This window comes from Phaenicophaeus curvirostris, chromosome 3 (genome assembly GCF_032191515.1).
Source record: "Phaenicophaeus curvirostris isolate KB17595 chromosome 3, BPBGC_Pcur_1.0, whole genome shotgun sequence".
NCBI lineage: Eukaryota > Metazoa > Chordata > Aves > Cuculiformes > Cuculidae > Phaenicophaeus > Phaenicophaeus curvirostris.
In genome coordinates, this window is record NC_091394.1 from 21,876,123 (window position 1) to 21,895,544 (window position 19,422).

At 38.1% G+C, this 19,422-nt stretch overlaps 1 protein-coding gene across 2 annotated transcripts in view; it reads left to right on the forward strand.

Annotated features, from left to right (window-relative positions):
• The window catches only part of FBXL7 (F-box and leucine rich repeat protein 7), a 174,368-nt gene that overhangs the window by 39,460 nt on the left and 115,486 nt on the right, over window positions 1–19,422 (forward strand). Inside the window, exon 2 of one of the 2 annotated variants that reach the window (XM_069853503.1) lies at window positions 1,170–1,259. In XM_069853503.1, the coding sequence (XP_069709604.1) occupies window positions 1,170–1,259 (90 nt within the window). Of the gene's footprint in view, window positions 1–1,169; window positions 1,260–19,422 lie in introns of those variants that run through there. The other variant, XM_069853504.1, reaches the window with a different exon arrangement.

Genomic DNA, 19,422 nt, shown 5'->3' on the forward strand with positions numbered 1-19,422 from the left:
TCAGTAAAGTCTCTTGCTAACATTCCTATGATTATAGGTTTACTCAAGTGACAGAAACTTGGTGTTGGCTAGCTTTCTGCATACAGCCTAATTTTGGTGCAAAAACTAACATAGGTCTTAAAAGCTTCACTGATGAAGGCATTTGTAGGATAGTTAACTTCTTAAAATGGAGCAGCATTCATCACCTTTCTTCTCTCTAGAATTATCTAATGTATTGCTAATTGTGTGGCTGATCTGGTTCCTGCTGTGGAGCAGAATGTATTCCCTGTTAGTGATTACTGAAACTGAGTAGAGTGAGCAAAGGGAAACAGAAGTGACTCATTTGTATACCCTCACATGTAAACAAAAAGTCAACTTTATTTTAGCCTCCTCTGCTCTTATGTGGTATCTGTCTCAGTTAATTTTTTCTTTGGAGGTGTTTAAGGCACGGGTGGATGAGGTGCTGAGGGGCATGGTTAAGTGTTTGATAGGAATGGTTGGACTTGATGATCTGGTGGGTCTCTTTCAACCTGGTGATTCTATGATTTCTTCTGTTGTTAATTGGTACTTGGTTTGACATTCTGTGTATAGGTCTGAGGGCATTGATGTAGGAAATGTAGGAAGAAGTCTTAAGAAAAAAAACGGAAGAAATGTCCCTTGGTTCTGATTTACAGAGTAATTTACAGGTGTGAGCACAATGTCGGAGGTAACAGCAGATACCTCGTTTTCATTTTCTTGAGACGAAGTAACTTGAATACGTGATGTGAAGGCATCAAACAAATCTAAACTTATTTAACGCATTTTGAATTTAATCCTTCATGCTGATAAGGGTCAATATCCATTTGCCCTGATCTTTGTTAAAGGTATTTGAATGAGAAGGCTGATCATGAAAGTTCTCCAAATGCTGTTAATCACAAACTTTTCATTTACAGTGAAGCTTAGCAAGTACTATACGAGAGCCCTGGTGACACAGAAGGCTGTTACCAGTCTTAGTGCATAAAGATGCGTATGAAGTAAGTTCTAATGCAGTTAACTCCTACCACAGTGTGTACAAAATGAACATCAGCTGCTTTAAACTCAGTTTAATGCTTCCTGGAGTTGTTCCAGGTTCTGATATGGAAGGTCTTTCTATTTCACTATTGATACTCATATTTATTCTCTCTCTCTCCCACCCTCTCTACTGTTTGCAGGCAAAGGCAGCTCAAGCATCTCATCCGACGTGAGTTCAAGTACAGATCACACACCCACCAAAGCCCAGAAGAATGCAGCTACCAGTGAAGGTAGGCAGCTGGTACTCATTACCTAGGTTAGCCCCCACAACATAATCCTAGCAATTTTCAGAAAAGGGACCTCTTCTCCGCATTCCTTCTGTGTGCAATACCATCAGTGCACTAGAAATTAAAAAGCAATTCTTCCTGTAAACTGTTTCTTCTCCTACCTGCTGTAGTTTGTGATTTAACCTTGTGGCAAAAGATTTAAGGTGCTTCTGCAGAACAAAAATGTAGAGGGTTACTTTTTCAGCAAAGGCTTTTATACTTAAGATTTGATGTGATCTGATTTTGAACTTGGTTTTGAAGAATATACTTAATGTAAGCTTTTTGGCATATGTTCTAGGTTAAATTTCAGCCTCTTATTATCCTGCTATGAACACTATGAAAATGCAAGTTGTTAGTGCCAAGTTTTCAGAAGTGTAGCTCTGGATGTGAAGAACTGACAAGGATTTAATTAGATCAACATGTTCCATATACTGTTACTGTAGTATATTATCAGGATTAGATTTTTAATGTCTAGTGGAGGGGGAGGTGTCTTATGTGTCAGTATTAATACAATGTTGCACTAATTGGCCTATGAGCAGAGAAATGCTGATCCTTTCCTGTGGCCTTCTTATACGGGAAGGCCATGTAAAAGACTGGGTGTGCCCTTTTTTTAAAAATGTCTTCAAAGACTGAGACAAAATAATGAAATCTTCACTCAGTGATGCACTGGAGAGGTAAGTGGTACCCCATTTCTGTTGTGTGGAGGACTGCAGACAGTAGTTGGAAAACTGTGCAACTTCTTCTGAATTTGAGATACCAGTGGTGCACTTCAGAGGGATGCAGAGGTGAGGCTGTATGGGTGCAGAAACTGAAGTGCACTCACTCTTTTGTGGCTTTCACTTTCTCTGCTTCGGTGAAGGGCAGGTGGCAAAAAAATAAATGTCTGGTCCTCTCAGTAAATTAGAGGATGCTGTAGGGATTGTTTGGCTACAGCTTGGCTCAGAAGGAAACGTGATAGACTATAGCTGTGCATGCACGCTGATGCCTCCACACTGTCTCTTCTTCTTAGGATACAATTTTCCTTAGCTTTGAATATATGATGCCTTCTACTTCTTTTTCAGTCTAAGACATTGTCTCCAATTCTTTAACCCATCAATCAATTACAGTTAGAAACTTGAGAATGCATGAGTTTTTGCTACCCCCCACAGCTCTTCTGGCAAGTGAAAGACTAAATGGATTCTTGTGGGCCCATTTAAATGCAATTTGCTAGACACAGTCTCAGCTGGAATATTATTGCATAAAACTTGATGTAGAAGACTAGACTGAATGTTTTTGTATGGGCTTACCTTGGTCAGGGAGCTTTCTTCTAACACTTACCTGCAGAGTGTGGAATGTTATGTCCAGCCTGGATTCTTCATATTAACTTGATTGTTTTTCAAATTAAAAATCAATACTGTTTGTACTTCACATGTATGGTTGTTAAATGGTAATCCAGAGGCAGCTTTAAATTAAGAGCTCGTCTATGAACTCTGTGTATGAGTTCTAATTTATTTCTCAGTTTCTATAAAATCAAATTGAAGGATTAGACCTGAAGCAAAACACCACTGTTAGTAGAGAAGTTCAGTGCTGAAATACCTCTGAATATATCCTGTTAAATGTTTCTATTTTGAGTTTTCCAGAAATACATTAAAGTCAGCTGCTGTATTCTGCAGAAGTTAATTATATCTGCTTTTAGTGATGATGACTTTTAGGGACCTTCAAAAAGTAAGTACTTAACTTTGTTTTTCCTTCTGCAGTACTCTGAGAGTCCTAGAGTCTGGCTTTTCCTCATATGATGTTAATGTACCTTAAATATATTTTAAAAATATTATTTTTTGAAAACAGATTAATTAAGAGAACACAGCCTTTTCACCCATTAATTCTGCAATGTATGTTTAGTGTGGAGATCACATGCACCTGTTCTAGCACTACCTGCTTGTATACATCCTAACAGAAAAGGTATTTCTTCTGAAGTTTAGCTGTATTCTAGGAAAGTCCCGCATTCTTATAGTTATATTCTCCTTTCTGTTTTATTTGGGCTTTTTAATGGTTCTGGTGGATTTTGTAGTGTTTGGTTAATGGTTGGACTAGATGATCTTAAGGGTCTTTTCCAACCTAAATGATTCAATGATTCTGGGAGAAGCAGGCCCTGGAATAATTATGTCCGTTAGGAACAATTCCCTCCTCTAAATCACGTCTGGAGACAGCCCTGTGGAAATGTAACATTTTACAAATATGTAATGCTTTAATTACCCATGTAAGAGTGTTAGCTTATACCCTGTGCAAGATGATGCCTGTCTAAGCTTGATCAGGCTGTGTTGTTGTGTTCCTAGGCATCCTTTTATGTTGGATCCCTGCTACTGAAGCTTCTTGAAGTGGACAGTAAATTAGTGAGTGCTGGTCTGTGCTATGGAATTTCTGCTGTCTGTTGTCCTTCTCTGATTTGTGATAAGTTCCAGAGAAAAACATGCTTGTGAACGAGGAACTAGCCTTTCCTCAGTACTGTTTTTCATTCTGCTGAAGTCTTTGTGGGGAGGGAAAGAAAAAAAATGAACCCCCAAAACCAAACATCAACAACAAATCCAAACCAATGCAGCCAAATCAAAACAACCAAAAACTTAACAAGACCACCAAAACCCAGGAAAAAAGCAAACAAATGGCACCCTCTCCACTCCTCCCAAAACAAACACCCCTTTCCCCACCCCTGAAAAAAACAACCAAACAAAAACCACAAAAAAACCCACCCCAAAAACTATACCCCGAAGCCCTGGAGCTTAGAGTTAACAGCTGCTGGTGGTAAGTTTTATAAATTTGGGGGCTCTTAGTAGGACTTCTACTATTCTTAACATAGAAGTGCAGATATTCACTGAAGTTTTCTTTAACTGAAGAAACACCAGCAACTCAAGAAGCTGAAACTGGATTTATATCCAATTTTACATGAAAAAACCACCTAGTTGGGTAAGCTTTTCTAAGAGAAGTTAGCATATATTCATATAATAATAGCAAAACCCTTCATGCATTTCCTGTACTCTTCTAATAATTTCTTAAGATAAACTTTCTGATGACTTTCAAAACCATTGGAATATGAATATTACTACTGCATCATCTTATTCTACAAACTGTGAGTGAATTAGTATATAATTAATACAAAATTGAGGAAACCAGGAATAGAAAGTGTTCAGCTGTAGCATTCTTACGTTGACACTTAAGATACTGAAGTCATCGTAGAAGACTACAGTGAATAGTGGAACAAGCATTTACTTTTGAAACATTTCTTGTGAACTGTGGAAGGGCAGCTTGAGCTTTACCAATATATGCAATCTCTCAAAGCAGTCATTTTGCACTCTTTCTTTCGCTGTCTAAGAATGATGGACACTTCTGTCCTTGGCTTTTAGACCCAGAAGTACAGAAAATTAGTGGTATCTTGGCTCTCTATGTAGGAAAATTATTTTCTAGAAAAATTTGAGCTCTGTATCAGAAAACGTTTATCACTGCTCTGGATGGAAATAGATTAAGTGACGTATCTTGAACACAGGAAAATTTGTCTGGATTGTGTACCTTTCACTTCTCTTTACAAATGAGCGAACAAAGTACAAATCATAGGATATTTTCAGGAATGATGTCATTCTGCTCATTTCTCTTGTTTTTTAAAATGCTGGGTGTTTTTTGAATTTGAGTAATTCTTAATTTGTTCAGTGATTTTATGAGGAGAGGTCCTTGCATTGTCACAATGATTAAAATGATGAAAAATTTGGAAAGATGGAATGGGTCCTTTGCTATTGAATGCTTTTGATATTTAAAGTGGTTTCTGATGGAGAGTCAGCTGAGACTGAGATAGTTTACTGCAATCCCAATCTTATTCCAGAAAGAGAAGAAGTCTCAGAGAACTGGTTTGCAAATAGACAACTTTGTTTATTATGTTTCACAGAAAAAGTAGGTAGCTATATTTAATATCCTGGAGTTTCACTGAGGCTTTTGAGTGGTTTGTGTATTTTCTTGATGGTTCTGTTGGAAGAAAGGGTTGTTTTCATCCCTTCCTACATAAAAATCATGGAATTCTTCAGACTGGGAAGAACTCCTAAAGGCTGTCCATCCAACCCTCCCTTGTAGTGAGCAGGGACATCTTCAACTAGATTGGGTTGCTTAGAGCCCCATCCCACTTGAACTTGAATTTTTCCAGGAATGGAGCATCTACCAGCTCTCTGGGCAACCTATTCCAGTGTTTTGCTGCCCTCATGATAAACTTTTTCTTATATCTAGTCTGAATCTATGCTCTTTTAGTTTAAAACCATTACTCTTCATTCAGTTGTAACAGGCCCTACTAAAATGTCTGTCCCAATCTTTCTTAAAGGCTTCCCTTTAAGTACTGAAATGCTGCTGTCAGGTCTTCCCTGAGCTTTCTCTTATCCAGGTTGAACAACTCCAAGTCTTGCAGCCTTTCTTCATGACAGAGGATAGCTGTTAATAAATCTTTAGTTCTTTAGTATTTTTTTCTTTCATATTCTTTTTAACATTAGAATCCTACTCTAACCCAGTATCAGAAATTAAAACCTATATATATTCTTTCTGGATGCATGTAAGCATATACATAATGCATTTTTCTTTTAATGATCATTCTCTTTCTGTTTCTCTCTGTCCTTGTGTCTTTACAGCATCTGTGACTGAGAACACGAGCTCTTGGTTCTACTGTTGATGTACTGTCTAACTTAGCCCCACCCTCGCCAGGTCAGCAGCTAAACCGGACAGTTGTGATCCCAATTTCCATCCCCCACAGGGAAATGGGAAAGGGAAATGAGGGAGAGACACTTGTGGGTTGGAAACTAAAAGTAAAACCAGTTCCCTTTTGTATTATTATTCTTTCATTAAAAATAATATGAAGGATATAAAACCAAATCAAACTTCCCAGGTGACTATGCAGGTGACCACTGATGATGCTGGGCAGGCACAGGAAAAGTCCCAGACTGGATTTAGAAGCAGGCTGGAGCTGGACTCAGGAACTGGATTCAGGAATGCACAAACTGAGATCAGGGGCAGACAGATGGACGAGGTCCTCACTGGATGCCAGCCATCAAAGAAGAAAGCTTGACCCTTGTAATTCTTAAGCTTTATAATGAGTATAACACATATGGAATGGTATATATTGGATGTATACTTTGTTGGTCTGTTTTGGGTCACCTGTCCTGTCTGTTCCTCCCTGCAGGTGTGACCCCTTTTTTAATCCTTTGACTTGCAGCATTTCACCCAGCTCTGAGATGATCTTGATTTACATAGGAATAAGTATGAGCAATGGCCTCACTACATATCATTGGCCCACTACCTTGGTGACGAATGTTAGGCATTAACACTTCTAGAGGCAGAGAGTCTGAAAAAGGTATTGATAACTTATGGAAGCTGAAATTACTTAGAAGAGACTTAGCTGAAATTAGAAAATCGGTTCTGCTTTAGCTCAAGCCTGAGAAGGCTTTCTGTGTACCAGGCCATGTCTGAATTTGATATGAATGGAGAAATTTGCCTCTGCTTACTTGGAACCGGTCTGAGATTCAGTTGGCTTTGAGTGAACTGTGGCTGTTATGAGCTGGCAGTGGAATAGGGGACCAGGTAAATCTCCTAGGGGTTTGTGTTACTTTTCTAGTAGTCAAGTTTTCTAGAGAAAAGTGAAATGCTGCATTACTGAATATGCCAAAATAGAATCATTTGAAGCCAAAAATTTGAGGAAGAATAAGAGGGGTGTGGGAGGCGTGACAGTTAATAAATCCAAAACTATAAACACTTTGGCAGAATAAACAGAGCTCGCTATTTAAGTTCCTTTAACCAACATGTCTGAATGCATACGCAAATATAATCACTTTGAGCGGTATGTGGAGGTATAAAGTAGTATAGAAGCTGTTCTTGGACAATATTTTTACTGTTTTACCATGTCTTGTTATGCTTTTACTATCTAATAGGCAGTGTTCCTGCAAAGCTGTTCTGCTAATTATAACAAGATCATTGCAATCAGCATTTAAATCAGGGTTCAAATACAAGGCAAAAGTAGTTGGGACGTTGGCAAGGTTAAAGCTGCAAATTGAAACCTTACGTTATTCTGGCTAATTTGTACTGAAACGCTATAGCCAAATGTTTAAAACTTGCCCAAACAATACTAAGAACAAATTGGAAAGGTACATAAAACTGCAGTATTACTTGATCTGGCTGAAATGGGAAACTCTACCAGAGCAAATGAACTTAGAGTACAGTTAGAGAAATGATCCCAGTTTAGAAACCTGGCATTAGGCTTTCAAAAGTAAGGTCTGATGCTTGGTAGGAGTAAGGTTTATTCGATTACCTGTAAATCTGATTTTAATGAATCCAAGATCCACAGTGTAATTCTTTCTGTAAAATGCTGTACCAAATTATTTAAATACTGTTATCACAGGGAGATTCTGACACTAAACTGTTCTTTGTTATTGCTTATGGTAGCTATTTCAGTTTCTGTGAAAAGTGAAGAGTCATCTTGAAGTATCCAATGATTGCCCAACATTTGCTAGTGTAAAACGCATCTTTCTTGAATGCTAGACTGTCTCCTAAGACTACTTGAAGTATATCTACAAACTGATAATGTATATTTAAATATGTCAGGCTTATCCATTTTCTGGAATTTATGAACTGACACCAGCAAGTTCTTCCAGATGCATTATGGTAGTTGATCGAAATAATGAAATAAAATTGGAACAACAATCTTTTGCCTTTAACTTGACAATCCTTGTTAAGATGCTATAGTTTAAATTTATTGCACAAAATATCTTGCCTTATTTTCCTGTATCTTATCTTTTTATGTCAACTTGTCAAATGCCTGTATAATTCTTAAGACTGATACTGCCAACATTGCCAAAACTAGCAACATGCTGGAAAAATATCCACTTACAGTTGATAGTCTGTTCCGTTCTTTCTTCTGGCTGTTGTACCGTGCTACCTGCTGCTGTGTTTTTGTCAAGTTATTGAAGTTTGGCATGTCGTTGTTTCTGCCAGCACTCCTCAGACTTCCCTTAAGAAGTAGATATTGAGATTGGCTGATGAAAATGGTAGTTCAAGAATGGATAATGGTAATTCCTATGTTCTTTTTTGCTGAATTATCATTGGTTTAGGCAGTAACAGTAGACTAAGCTGGAAGTATAAGCAGAAGTTATGAGCATGAGTATAATCTGGTGATTAGCTGTCTATATATTCCTCTAGCCTTAATCAGCCATGCTTGAATAACTTACGGTGCACTGTCGTGCCTACTGCGTGTTCAGCCACTTTCCCTAATAATATTTCCATTCATATTTAAGGCTATATGTAGTCTTATTCTTGGTGTTTGAATACTGCATGTCTTATCTTGGGCTGGGTGAAATTCTGTGTAGGAAACTTGAAAAACTGATTTGTAATGGTTCCCTCTTTTTTTTTTTTTTTTTTTTAAGCTTGGACTGTGGAGCTGTGTTTGAACTCCCTTTCTTTTGTGCCTAATTTTTGAACTTGAATGGAAAATTCATACTTAGCTTTGGTACTGAGCATGTGACTGACAAGTCTAAAAGAACTAGGATTTTTTTGCCATTTGTGCCGAACGAGTTTTGTTTCATATCACGGAGCTAACAAACTGAGTGTTATTATGGGGATGAAAGATGCTACTCAAACTAAAGGCACTGAATTCAGCTTGGGAAAGGAAACAGTGATGGCAAAAAGACAGAAAAGGTAGTAAAGCTTAAGTTGAAACTAAAGCTTTTATGCTGTTTAATGCTGAAAAGGTGGATGTAGTTTCAGGTTTTGTATGCAGGGGTAACACTGCTAAGCACTGATGACAAACATTAAGGCAGATGTAGGCCATTTCATTCCAGCACTCATGTCCCTTTACAAAAAGCTTCTGATGGAAGCAATAATAAAAACTTGATAAACTAATATAGAGGTCTAAGAAAAGGAACCATACGAATTCTAGGTGGGTAGAAATCTGGAAATGCCAGAAGACTATTGAAACAATAATAGCTTGTGATGTCAGATAATTTTGAGTTTGTACTCACTGAAGAACCCTTATGTGCTGGGCAATCTTTAAAACAAGGTCTGTATTAGGTTGGTTGGATTGTTTTGCTCCAGCCCTCTTCATACAATGACTAGAGCTTGACTGCAGTATATGTACCACTGAACTCAGCTGAGCAAATGCATTTCAGCTAGGAAAAAGGACATGAATAAGCTAAAAAGAAAGTCCTTGTGTTTACTTGAAATGCAGTAGAAGCTGCTTTCTGTTGTGCATAGAACATTACTGGTTCAATATTACAGTCACAGAATCATGATTTTCATAGAATCATAGAACCACCAGGTTGGAAGAGACCCACCGGATCATCGAGTCCAACCATTCCTATCAAACACTAAACCATGCCCCTTAGCACCTTGTCCACCTGTGCCTTAAACACCTCCAGGGAAGGTGACTCAACCAGCTCCCTGGGCAGCCTGTTCCAGTGCCCAATGACCCTTTCCGTGAAAAAATTTTTCTTAATGTCCAGCCTGAACCTCCCCTGGCACAGCTGGAGGCCATTCCCTCTTGTCCTGTCCCCTGTCACTTGGGAGAAGAGGAGAGCACCCTCCTCTCTACAACCTCCTTTCAGGTAGTTGTAGAGAGCAATGAGGTCTCCCCTCAGCCTCCTCTTCTCCAGGCTAAACAACCCCAGCTCTCTCAGCTGCTCCTTGTAAGACCTGTTCTCCAGCCCCTTCACCAGCTTTGCTGCTCCTCTCTGGACTCGCTCCAGAGCCTCAACATCCTTCTTGTGGTGAGGGGCCCAGAACTGAACACAGTATTCGAGGAGCGGTCTCACCAGTGCCGAGTACAGAGGGAAAATAACCTCCCTGGACCTGCTGGTCACGCCGTTTCTGATACAAGCCAAGATGCCATTGGCCTTCTTGGCCACCTGGGCACACTGCTGGCTCATATTCAGTCAATATTTTATGATTACTTAGAACAGAACGTTGTATGCATAGAACACACGCTTTTGACTTCATGAAGGACAACTGCTGGAGTATAAGTTAAGACAGAAATTTGTAATGTTGAACTGAAGTTTACATTGGAAATGGTGCTTTCAGGGTTTAAGTCCTACTTCTTTCATTGGAAAATATTTTAGAAAATTCTTAATATTTTCTTTATTTTAGCACGATGCTCAAACATGCAAGTCAGATCAGCAAAATCCTTTAACTTCTGTTTCGTTTTCCTGTGGCAGCAATGACTCTTTGCATAGTCCATGTTTTACCGTTGCTCTTGTGAGCTGTCAAATATACCGGTAACCAATGTGCTAGAAACCTGCTGGATGTTGGAAGGGCCATGGGTTTAAAGACCTGTATGCTTACCACCTCTTATTCTGTCATGATCAAAGCTTGTTTTGCTGGGCGCTGTGTTCCCTTGGTCACGTGACTGATATCAGGCCCCATTCATCTTAAATTCAGCTCCTGGAAATGTCTTGCCATTCCTTAATTCTACACCACTCTTGCGCTTTCTGAATGCAAGATGAAGCTGTCATCACTGCCAGTTTGTTGTTTTCCTGAATATACTGGCCAGGCTGAAATGATATACATCATATTACAGGCTGCTTGCTGCCAAATTTTAGTCATATATATATATTGCTCAAGCTGCAAACCTCCAAAGCAAACACAGAAAGGAAATCAAAATTAAATTAATCCTCTCCAAGGATACATAAAGTATGGCTGCCCTGAGGTTTACAAGCTGAGGGTGAGAGGGACCATTGGTTGCGTGGGAGTCAGAAGCCACTGGTATGCACAACCTCTTTCTATCGCATTGCTTGTCTGGGCTGGAGTTGCTTAGCATGAAGACCTTGAAGTTTTTCTTAGTGATAGCTAGACAAATGACTTTGAAACCATGGTTAACTGTAGAACCATAGGGCATTCTTAACAGTTTGCATTTACAGGCTTAAAGGCAAATTACTTCTTTCTTGAGAGCCCTCAGAGCTGTGCTTTGGCTTTGTGTAATGTAGTCAAAGCATCTTAACTGAGCCTGAGCAAAGCTCTGGAGTTTTCACTTCTGGATGTTGTATGAAGGTTATGTTGGAGACCTTTCTGTTGTTCTTGGTTGAGAGATCTGTTTTTGGGACAGTGCTTAGTTTTGTTGTACTGCTGCTTTCCTCCATAATGCTGGATTTGGACTGGCCAGCAGGAGAAATCAGTGTCTCTTCTTTATCAGCTGGCATGAGGGGTGGAAGTGTGAAGAAGTGGCTGATGGCTGTCTTGAAACACTTAATGCTGTACCTAGTCTGTTTTCATGTGGAAAACATAGATGAAAGGAGTAAGTACTGCCTGCAGGTTATAAAAATTAATGGGGTTGTATGGTAGAACATTGTGCAATTGCAAAGTAGATGTGCATGTTATTTCAACCAGGTTGGTTTTTTTTTTTTAATAAGTTTTTATTTTTTTCTGGAGTTATAGTCTTTGTGTTTTGATAATTTCACCTGAAATGAAATTATATCCCATATTGTGTAGTTATTCAGGAAAGAAAGAAATGCCTTAACAAGCAATGTCAGTCATAAAGTAATTAGTCTATTTCCTCAAGCAGAAAAATAAGATTCATTGCTGAAACAACAATCATGACTATTCCTCACCAAATATTGTGCACAGCAAGAAGGAAATAAAAACTTTGCCTGTTTTTTTTCTATAAGCTTAAAACGGCGTCAGGATTGTAAACCCACTATAGAATGTCATCAGTGATCACCGTGATCTTCCTGCGGCTTGCTTTGAAGTTTATTAAATTATTAGGAGCAGTTAAACTGTTGTCTTGGATAACTTCAGGTGTCTGGTTAAATTGTTTTGAGAAGAAAAGCTGTAACTGGATAGCTGAATACACCTGAAGTAGATAAATTCAGGGGCTGAAAAAATTGCAATGTTTATCCTGCTAATACAGAATAAAGCATCTGCTTGCAGTATTATCTGTTACTGAGACTTTGCTATTACTCCCTGTTGCTCAAGATGAGCCTTGCAGAGAATAGTAAAGCTTTTCAAGAAGAGCTCCAGTGGTAGGAAGTTACCGGTGTGTTATCCTGCTCCAAATTCTGTGCCATCTTCTTTAAGCTTAATATTAATAAAAATTCACAGACAGGTCCTATGTGAATAATTTCTACTGATAGGCAAACAATTTTCCATGGCTTCCATGCTAAATATGTTGATTTATATTACTGGTGAAACTTGGATGTCATTAATCAAGCATATAGTGTAGACCTAGAAGGGAGAGTGTAAGAATTATTGTCTATACTTCTTGATGACTGTACAAGGACTGACCACTTGCCAAAACGGTTAACGGAGTTGATGTACTGTGAATGTTGACTTGTTGATCTGCAAACCTCAAAATTTTTCCGTGAAGTACAGAGTTTTTTTTTTTCCTTTCTTCCCTGGCGTAATTTATACTAAAAGTTCTGAACCCTCATGTAGAAACTTCCCATGTAATGAGGTCTCTGCTGAAAAAGGAGCTATTCCAGGGAAAATCAAGGAACTTGCATGCCTTAGAACCTGTCCCTTGAAGCTGTCAATTATCATTTCAATGCATTTCCACACCCAGAAATGAAGCAGGGCAGCTATTTGCCATTGAAAACAAACTAACAAACTTTAACAAGATGTAAAAAAGTGTGTGTGTGGGGAACTGTTTAAATGGTGAATGCGAAGCTATAATCTTGATGATGCATTTAACTATACCTTTTTTTTTTATCTCACATAATGAACTTGTTTCTAATTTGAATAAACAGGTATTAAGTATTAATACTTAATGGGCCCCTCACCACAAGAAGAGTGTTGAGGCTCTGGAGCGAGTCCAGAGAAGAGCAACAAAGCTGGTGAAGGGGCTGGAGAACAGGCCTTATGAGGAATGGCTGAGAGAGCTGGGGTTGTTTAGCCTGGAGAACAGGAGGCTGAGGGGAGACCTCATTGCTCTCTATAACTACCTGAAAAGAGGTTGTAGAGAGGAGGGAGCTGGCCTCTTCTCCCAAGTGACAGGGGACAGGACAAGAGGGAATGGCCTCCAGCTGTGCCAGGGGAGGTTCAGGCTGGACATTAGGAAAAAATTTTTCACGGAAAGGGTCATTGGGCACTGGAACAGGCTACCCAGGGAGCTGGTTGAGTCACCTTCCCTGGAGGTGTTTAAGGCACGGGTGGACGAGGTGCTAAGGGGCATGGTTTAGTATTTGATAGGAATGGTTGGACTCGATGATCCGGTGGGTCTCTTCCAACCTGGTTATTCTATGATTCTATGACTCTGAATCAAGTTACGGCTCTGACTGGAGTTGTGTTATGTAGCCAAATCTTGGAGCACAAGACTGACTTAGAGCATGTGCTCTACTTGGTAATTAGGTCTGTAGCGTAGCAGTAAATACAGTAAGAAGGTGGCATGTGTCTTCTAGTAGTACTTAAAAATGCTCAACAGATTTAGCAAAGTTGCTTTGGGAATTGCGTGATCATAAGAATACAGTTTCTTCCTTACAGGTCTGTAAACTGCACCACTGAAATTATTGCATGGTATGTTTGCTAATTGAGAAAGTTTTTAAGATGAAAAATGTCACGCCAGTGGTCAATGCTTTCTCATTACTTTTGTATTCTTGTTTCTGTCACGTTGTAGATATGAGTGTCTACCAAACTAGACTGGTTTGAACAAGTCAAATGCAGGCCCTAGTAAAAAGGAATTGTGTAGTTTTAGGTAGTTTATTTTTCATAATCTAGTAATTTAATTAAAACTAATTGTAACTTGGTTGTGGTTTACTGAAACGTCTGAAAATAAAATGGAAACTGAATTTCATCAAAGTTAAATGGTAAAGTAGAATAAGGATTTTACTTTGATTTTTTTTTCTAATTCAAAGAATGACAATGGTTAGCCAATTAATATTTTTTTTGCTCTAAGCTGGTACAGAAGTTCTTCTGCAATTGGAATTTTCCTTATATTAATAGATACCCAAGTGTGTGTATTTGTGAATTATTTTCTGGTAGTATCTAATGTAAGCATTGATATTGTAAAAAAGAAGCTTCCTTGAAAGACAATGTAAAATTAAGTGCAGTTTTTCAATAATTGTAGATTTTGCTTGAAAAACAGAATAATTTTTTATTCACATTAGTGGATGTATGCTGAATATGTGAGGTGTATATATTTACAGCATGCATAAATATATATTTATAGCCATTTTATTAATATATAAATAAAAATGTACGTGACTAGAAGCTCTTCAGTCTTACAAGAAATTCTAGCAACTCTGTTCTAGACGGCTGTAGTAAAGCCTTTAAGCCATGGAAAATAAGTGTATTTCCCTTTTCAAGCTTAACCGAAAATTATTCAGTTTTGGGGTTTTTTTTTGTGTGATGGCTTTTCTCACAATAGGTTTTCATATTTAGCTAACACTGTCTTATGTCAAGAAGCATAGTTCAAAAAGTAGTCTTTTGAGTCTTCACATTTCTAATGATTTTTTTCTTTTACTTGTCTGCCTTCCACTTTTGTCCTGCATGCATATGTCTGTAGTAAGAAAATTGTTAACAGTATTGAATTGCATTACTTTTTTCCTCTTTTTCTCCCTGTCTCATTTTAGAGGCCAACTTAATGCTTCGTCTAGGTAGACTTGATAAATGGAGTTGTTCCAAGTCTTGTGTGTGAAAACAAGGCAAGGATAGACTAGAGAGCTGAAAATCTGCCAAAACAAACTTGAGTGAAATAGCTTAGTTCGTCCGGTGCTGCACTTTCTAACACCATGGGGCTTTTTAAAGGTATTTCCTTTCTCAGATATACGTGGTCCTTTGGGTGTCGCGAGAGGCAAGAGCCTTTGTAATGAATGAAGTCCGTGTCCTGCAGGACTTAGGTGGGATTCACTCATCTTGGTAAGGAAGAAGGGACTGAGCTAGGCACAGGCACACTGTTTGACACCATGGAGCTTGTGGTATTTAAAGTTAAAAAAAAAAAACCCTGCTACTATATAAATAGGTGGCAACTAGTACTACAGGGTCTTAAGAAGGCAAGCTAGTGTAAATGAAGTTCTTTCAGAATTCTTTCACAATGGCATTTTAAGTGCCTTGTTTCAGCTTGTAAAGCACTAAAGTGGAATATAGGAGCTTTGCTCTAGATTGAATTTGAGGTACTTTGCATTTTAAGAAGCATCTTGGTAGTTAACTTGAGGGTTTGAGTGTATTTCATTAGAAGGGTAATGCTTGGAGTAAGTTCACGGGAAAACATGAATCAGTATAAATCCCAAAATAAATAACCTATTAGGGAGATCACTGAAAGATCTGTATATCCTTAGTCTAGGAGAAGATTGGGAAGAGAAGAGGAAGTGAGTGAGTCCTTGAATACAGAAAAAAAAGAAAATACTGCAAAAGGGAAAGGACTACGATCTTGTCCATACTTGCTATAGCTGTGAGAATTGGATTTTAATATTAGATTGAACTTTCCTACCTGCATTAATCTGGACTATGGTAAATTCTGGTGTCTGACACGTGACGAAAAGGAGGATTGGCCTAGATATTTGTAGGACTTATACTAACTAATAGCTAACACTGCTGTGAAATAGAACTGAAGATGAAAGGAGACTGTTGATGACCTTTTTCAGACTCTAGCCCTTACCTGCGGTCATGTCAGACCTGTTCATAAATGAACCTTTTCCTTATGATGGTGCTACACTTAACCTGTAAATTGGAAATGGATTGTCACTTATGAATTAATATATCCACACTGTGGACAGACTCTACTTGCCTATGTGAAAGATAACATCCTTCCAGCTCTACCACAAAATTCTGTGCTTTCCGTTTAAAGAGCACCTGCCTGAAGAAAACGGGGATTTGAATTGCCTCAGAGACTGGAAAAGCTTTACTGACAATGTAACTGCCAAGTCAGCTTTCTTGAAAATCGCTGGAAGTGATTTTGTGTAGTGCCTCCAGGAAGCCTTCAGTACTTGTGTTCTACCTGTTCTGTTGTTGGATCAATTTTTGTAGGCATAAAAACCATATCAAAATCTAGCAGAAAAGCACATGGAAGAAACGATTACTTGGCCTCTCTATTTGTAGAAACATATTAGATAAAACAGAACTTAGGTGGTGTCCTGTGCATGAGAAGGAGTGAAGTATACAAAATCAAATTTCATGGAAAGGATGATGCATGATAAATGAATAAATTATTTTGCTAGAGCAAGTGCATGTAAATAAAAGGGATCACCATTCGCTATAGATGTGAAGGTTAGCAGGTATCCTGTTAGCGATTTCCACTTAAGATAATAAAATGTGCTTAGTTGCTGTTTCAAAGCTTGCAGCCTCTGACTAAAATAGAATTTATCTTGGGACATTAACCTCACTGTAAAGTTTAATAGCGTTAGAATTTAATAAAATTCTAGATGCTGAATGTTGTAATTTCTTTCTCTATCACAATAAAGTCCTTCCTTAAACCTTAGCATGAGAGGATAATCGATGTAGGAAGGGACAACAGGAGATTGCCTATAGTTTCCTGTACAATTCTCTTGGCTTTCTTCTATCTTGTAGCTTTTTTCAAAACACCTCAGTTGTCTTAGTGTATTGTTAAGACTGTAGGCTTAGAGTAGCTTCCACATGTGCAATCCCTCTCCCACTTGCTTCTCCATCTCAGATATGACATGTGTACGTGCAGGTTCACGCTGAATGAGCGTGATTACCAGGAGTAGCTGAATTTTTTTTTATTTTTTTACGGAATACAGAATTGGTCAGCAATGCAAAGTATGGATAGTCAATATGGAAGCTCCTTGAAGTTAAACAGAACATGCTTACTTTTCAGGAAAAAAAAAGAAATAATAAAAACCAAAAGATGTCCTTCCATTGCTCACTATAGACAATTTTTTAACAGTTTTAGTAAGATTACTACTTTTAAAAGTATACCTCTGTTATCTAATTTTGAAACTGTTAGGCCTCTTGGAAACCAAGAGGGGGTTTGATGAAAAAGTAAAATAATAGATGAAATGAATCTTTATTTTCTTATGGAAAGCACTATGGGTTTTTGAAAGAATTCAGGTACAAAATTGTATGATGATGTTCAAAACTCCCATTTTAAAATATGGGGTGATCATACAATAAGATAAAATATAATTCATTTTAGCAAATAATTTTTGACCTCTTAAGATGAACAGGTATGTTTCTTACAGTGTGAAGCAGCACTTTAAGTGTCTTGAAGCTATTCAGCCATTAAGATAACCTGCACAACACTTATACGAAAGGATGGAAGAAAGTTAAATTACATCACTTTTTGGTGTGTGTCTGTGACATGTGCTGTTGATCTTTAACTTTCTTTAGTCTTTGTAATTGCAGCAGATTAACTATCGGTGTGAAGGTTAATTGGGAAAAATATTTTGCAATCATACTGTGATGTTTACTGGAGTTTTATTGTTTGTGTCTCTAGCTGTGGAATACAGAATTCAAGGTTTGATTTAGGGTAGTGTTTGTCAGAAGCATGTATCCTTTCGGTGGCTAATGGATATTATGTTGCTACAAACCCTGGAACATTCAGTTTGGTTGTGTTTCATAATACTTGTTAAAGGTCAGCCTTTAAAACCTTAGGCATCATCATGAACATGACCTAGTATCGTTTACAGAGCTACTGAAGCTGACGGAGAAACTGATTCCTTATTCCCCTGTGTCATCCTTCTGCTGTGGTTTAGGCTGAGAAGGCATTTTTCCTTTAAAGAATCCCAATGTAAAGAAAACAGGGCTTTGAAATGCCTCATAGGCTGGAAAAGCATCACTGACAATGTAACTGCCAAGTTAGTTTTCTGGGAAATTGCTGAAAGGTTTTGTAAAGGGTCTCCAAGTAAGAGTCCTTGACTGGTCAGTAAGAGTAGGACAGGGGAGGAAACCTCCAAACCAGAAGGCTACTTGGTGTCTTCCGTTTGTACGTGTCTATGAAACCCATTGGTAATCTCTCATTCTAGACTGCTTCCCTCCACCATGGTGTATGACAACTGATGTTTTAAATTCTATGCTCGTTTGACTAGCAGAGGTTTCTGTAGTGGGTCAGAAAGCGATCAACAGTTGTTGAAACAAGATTGTCATGTAAAAATTTTAATTTAGGTTTGATTTTTTTTTAAAATAAACTTAGAACTGGTATATGGCTGAAGTTCAAACAGTAGTCACGGCTTTGAACACAAGTACTTTATGATTAGGAAATTCTGTAAAACTTGAACTTACCTTTGTCATGCTTACGAATTCTAACAATCTGCATTTCAGAGCTTTTCTGCCTCAACTGATATTAAGACTAGAGTGTGGTCATTCAAGGAGCTACTTCTTATTCTTTTGTGGTGACTCTAAATTTAATATTTCAGGGTAGTTCTCACAACATATTTTGGATAGAGTGATATTTGCTTTTCTGATGTATCTGGAAAGCTTTGGGGCAGGTTGTGTGTAAGCATTCTAGTTGCCTAAGAGTTCTTAGGGGTGTGGTGATGACCTATCCAACAACTAAGTCATTTTTGCATTGTCAAGTGTCCTACACTTTAAGTTTTACCTTACTTGCAAGAACATGTGAAAGCACAGTCCATGTGTGCTAAATGGTAGCCCACAGCTTTAGAGACTTTGTTAGAGGATATCTAGATTCCTGGTATTGAATGCTGAGCATCACAACAGCAAACTCCTGTTGGGGAATTTGCTGTGGCTAAACTAGCCCACTAATAATCTCATCACACAGTTCTCTTAGGGCAGTGTGCCTTGTTTATGGGCTATGTGGACTTCTTGAATGAAAAGTGAAAAAGCAGTATTTTATCATGTAAATGGCAGCTGTATAATATAGTCCCACACAGTAGAAAAGGAGAAAAACTAATAGGGCTCTGATGTTTAATTTGCAACTCTGGAGTGCTTGACTTGACAACCTTACTGGTATTTTTAAATGAAAAAAAAAAAAGTGTATAATTCCATTATCGCCCTGTCCAGTTGTACACACAATTGAGTAGAAGAGTTAACCCCAAACTTCTGACATTCAGCTCCCAGCTTTGCTTCAGACAAATCTGTGTTGCCTAAGTTCTGCAAATCTTCCCAGTTGTCACTTGGATGTAGGCTTAAATTTTTTAGCTAACTCCTAATGTATTTTTAAAAATGTATATATTTTGGATTTCTTAAATGCCATATTTAAAAAAAAAATTTTGGGTACCTGAACCTCTGTGTATACCATAAGTCACAT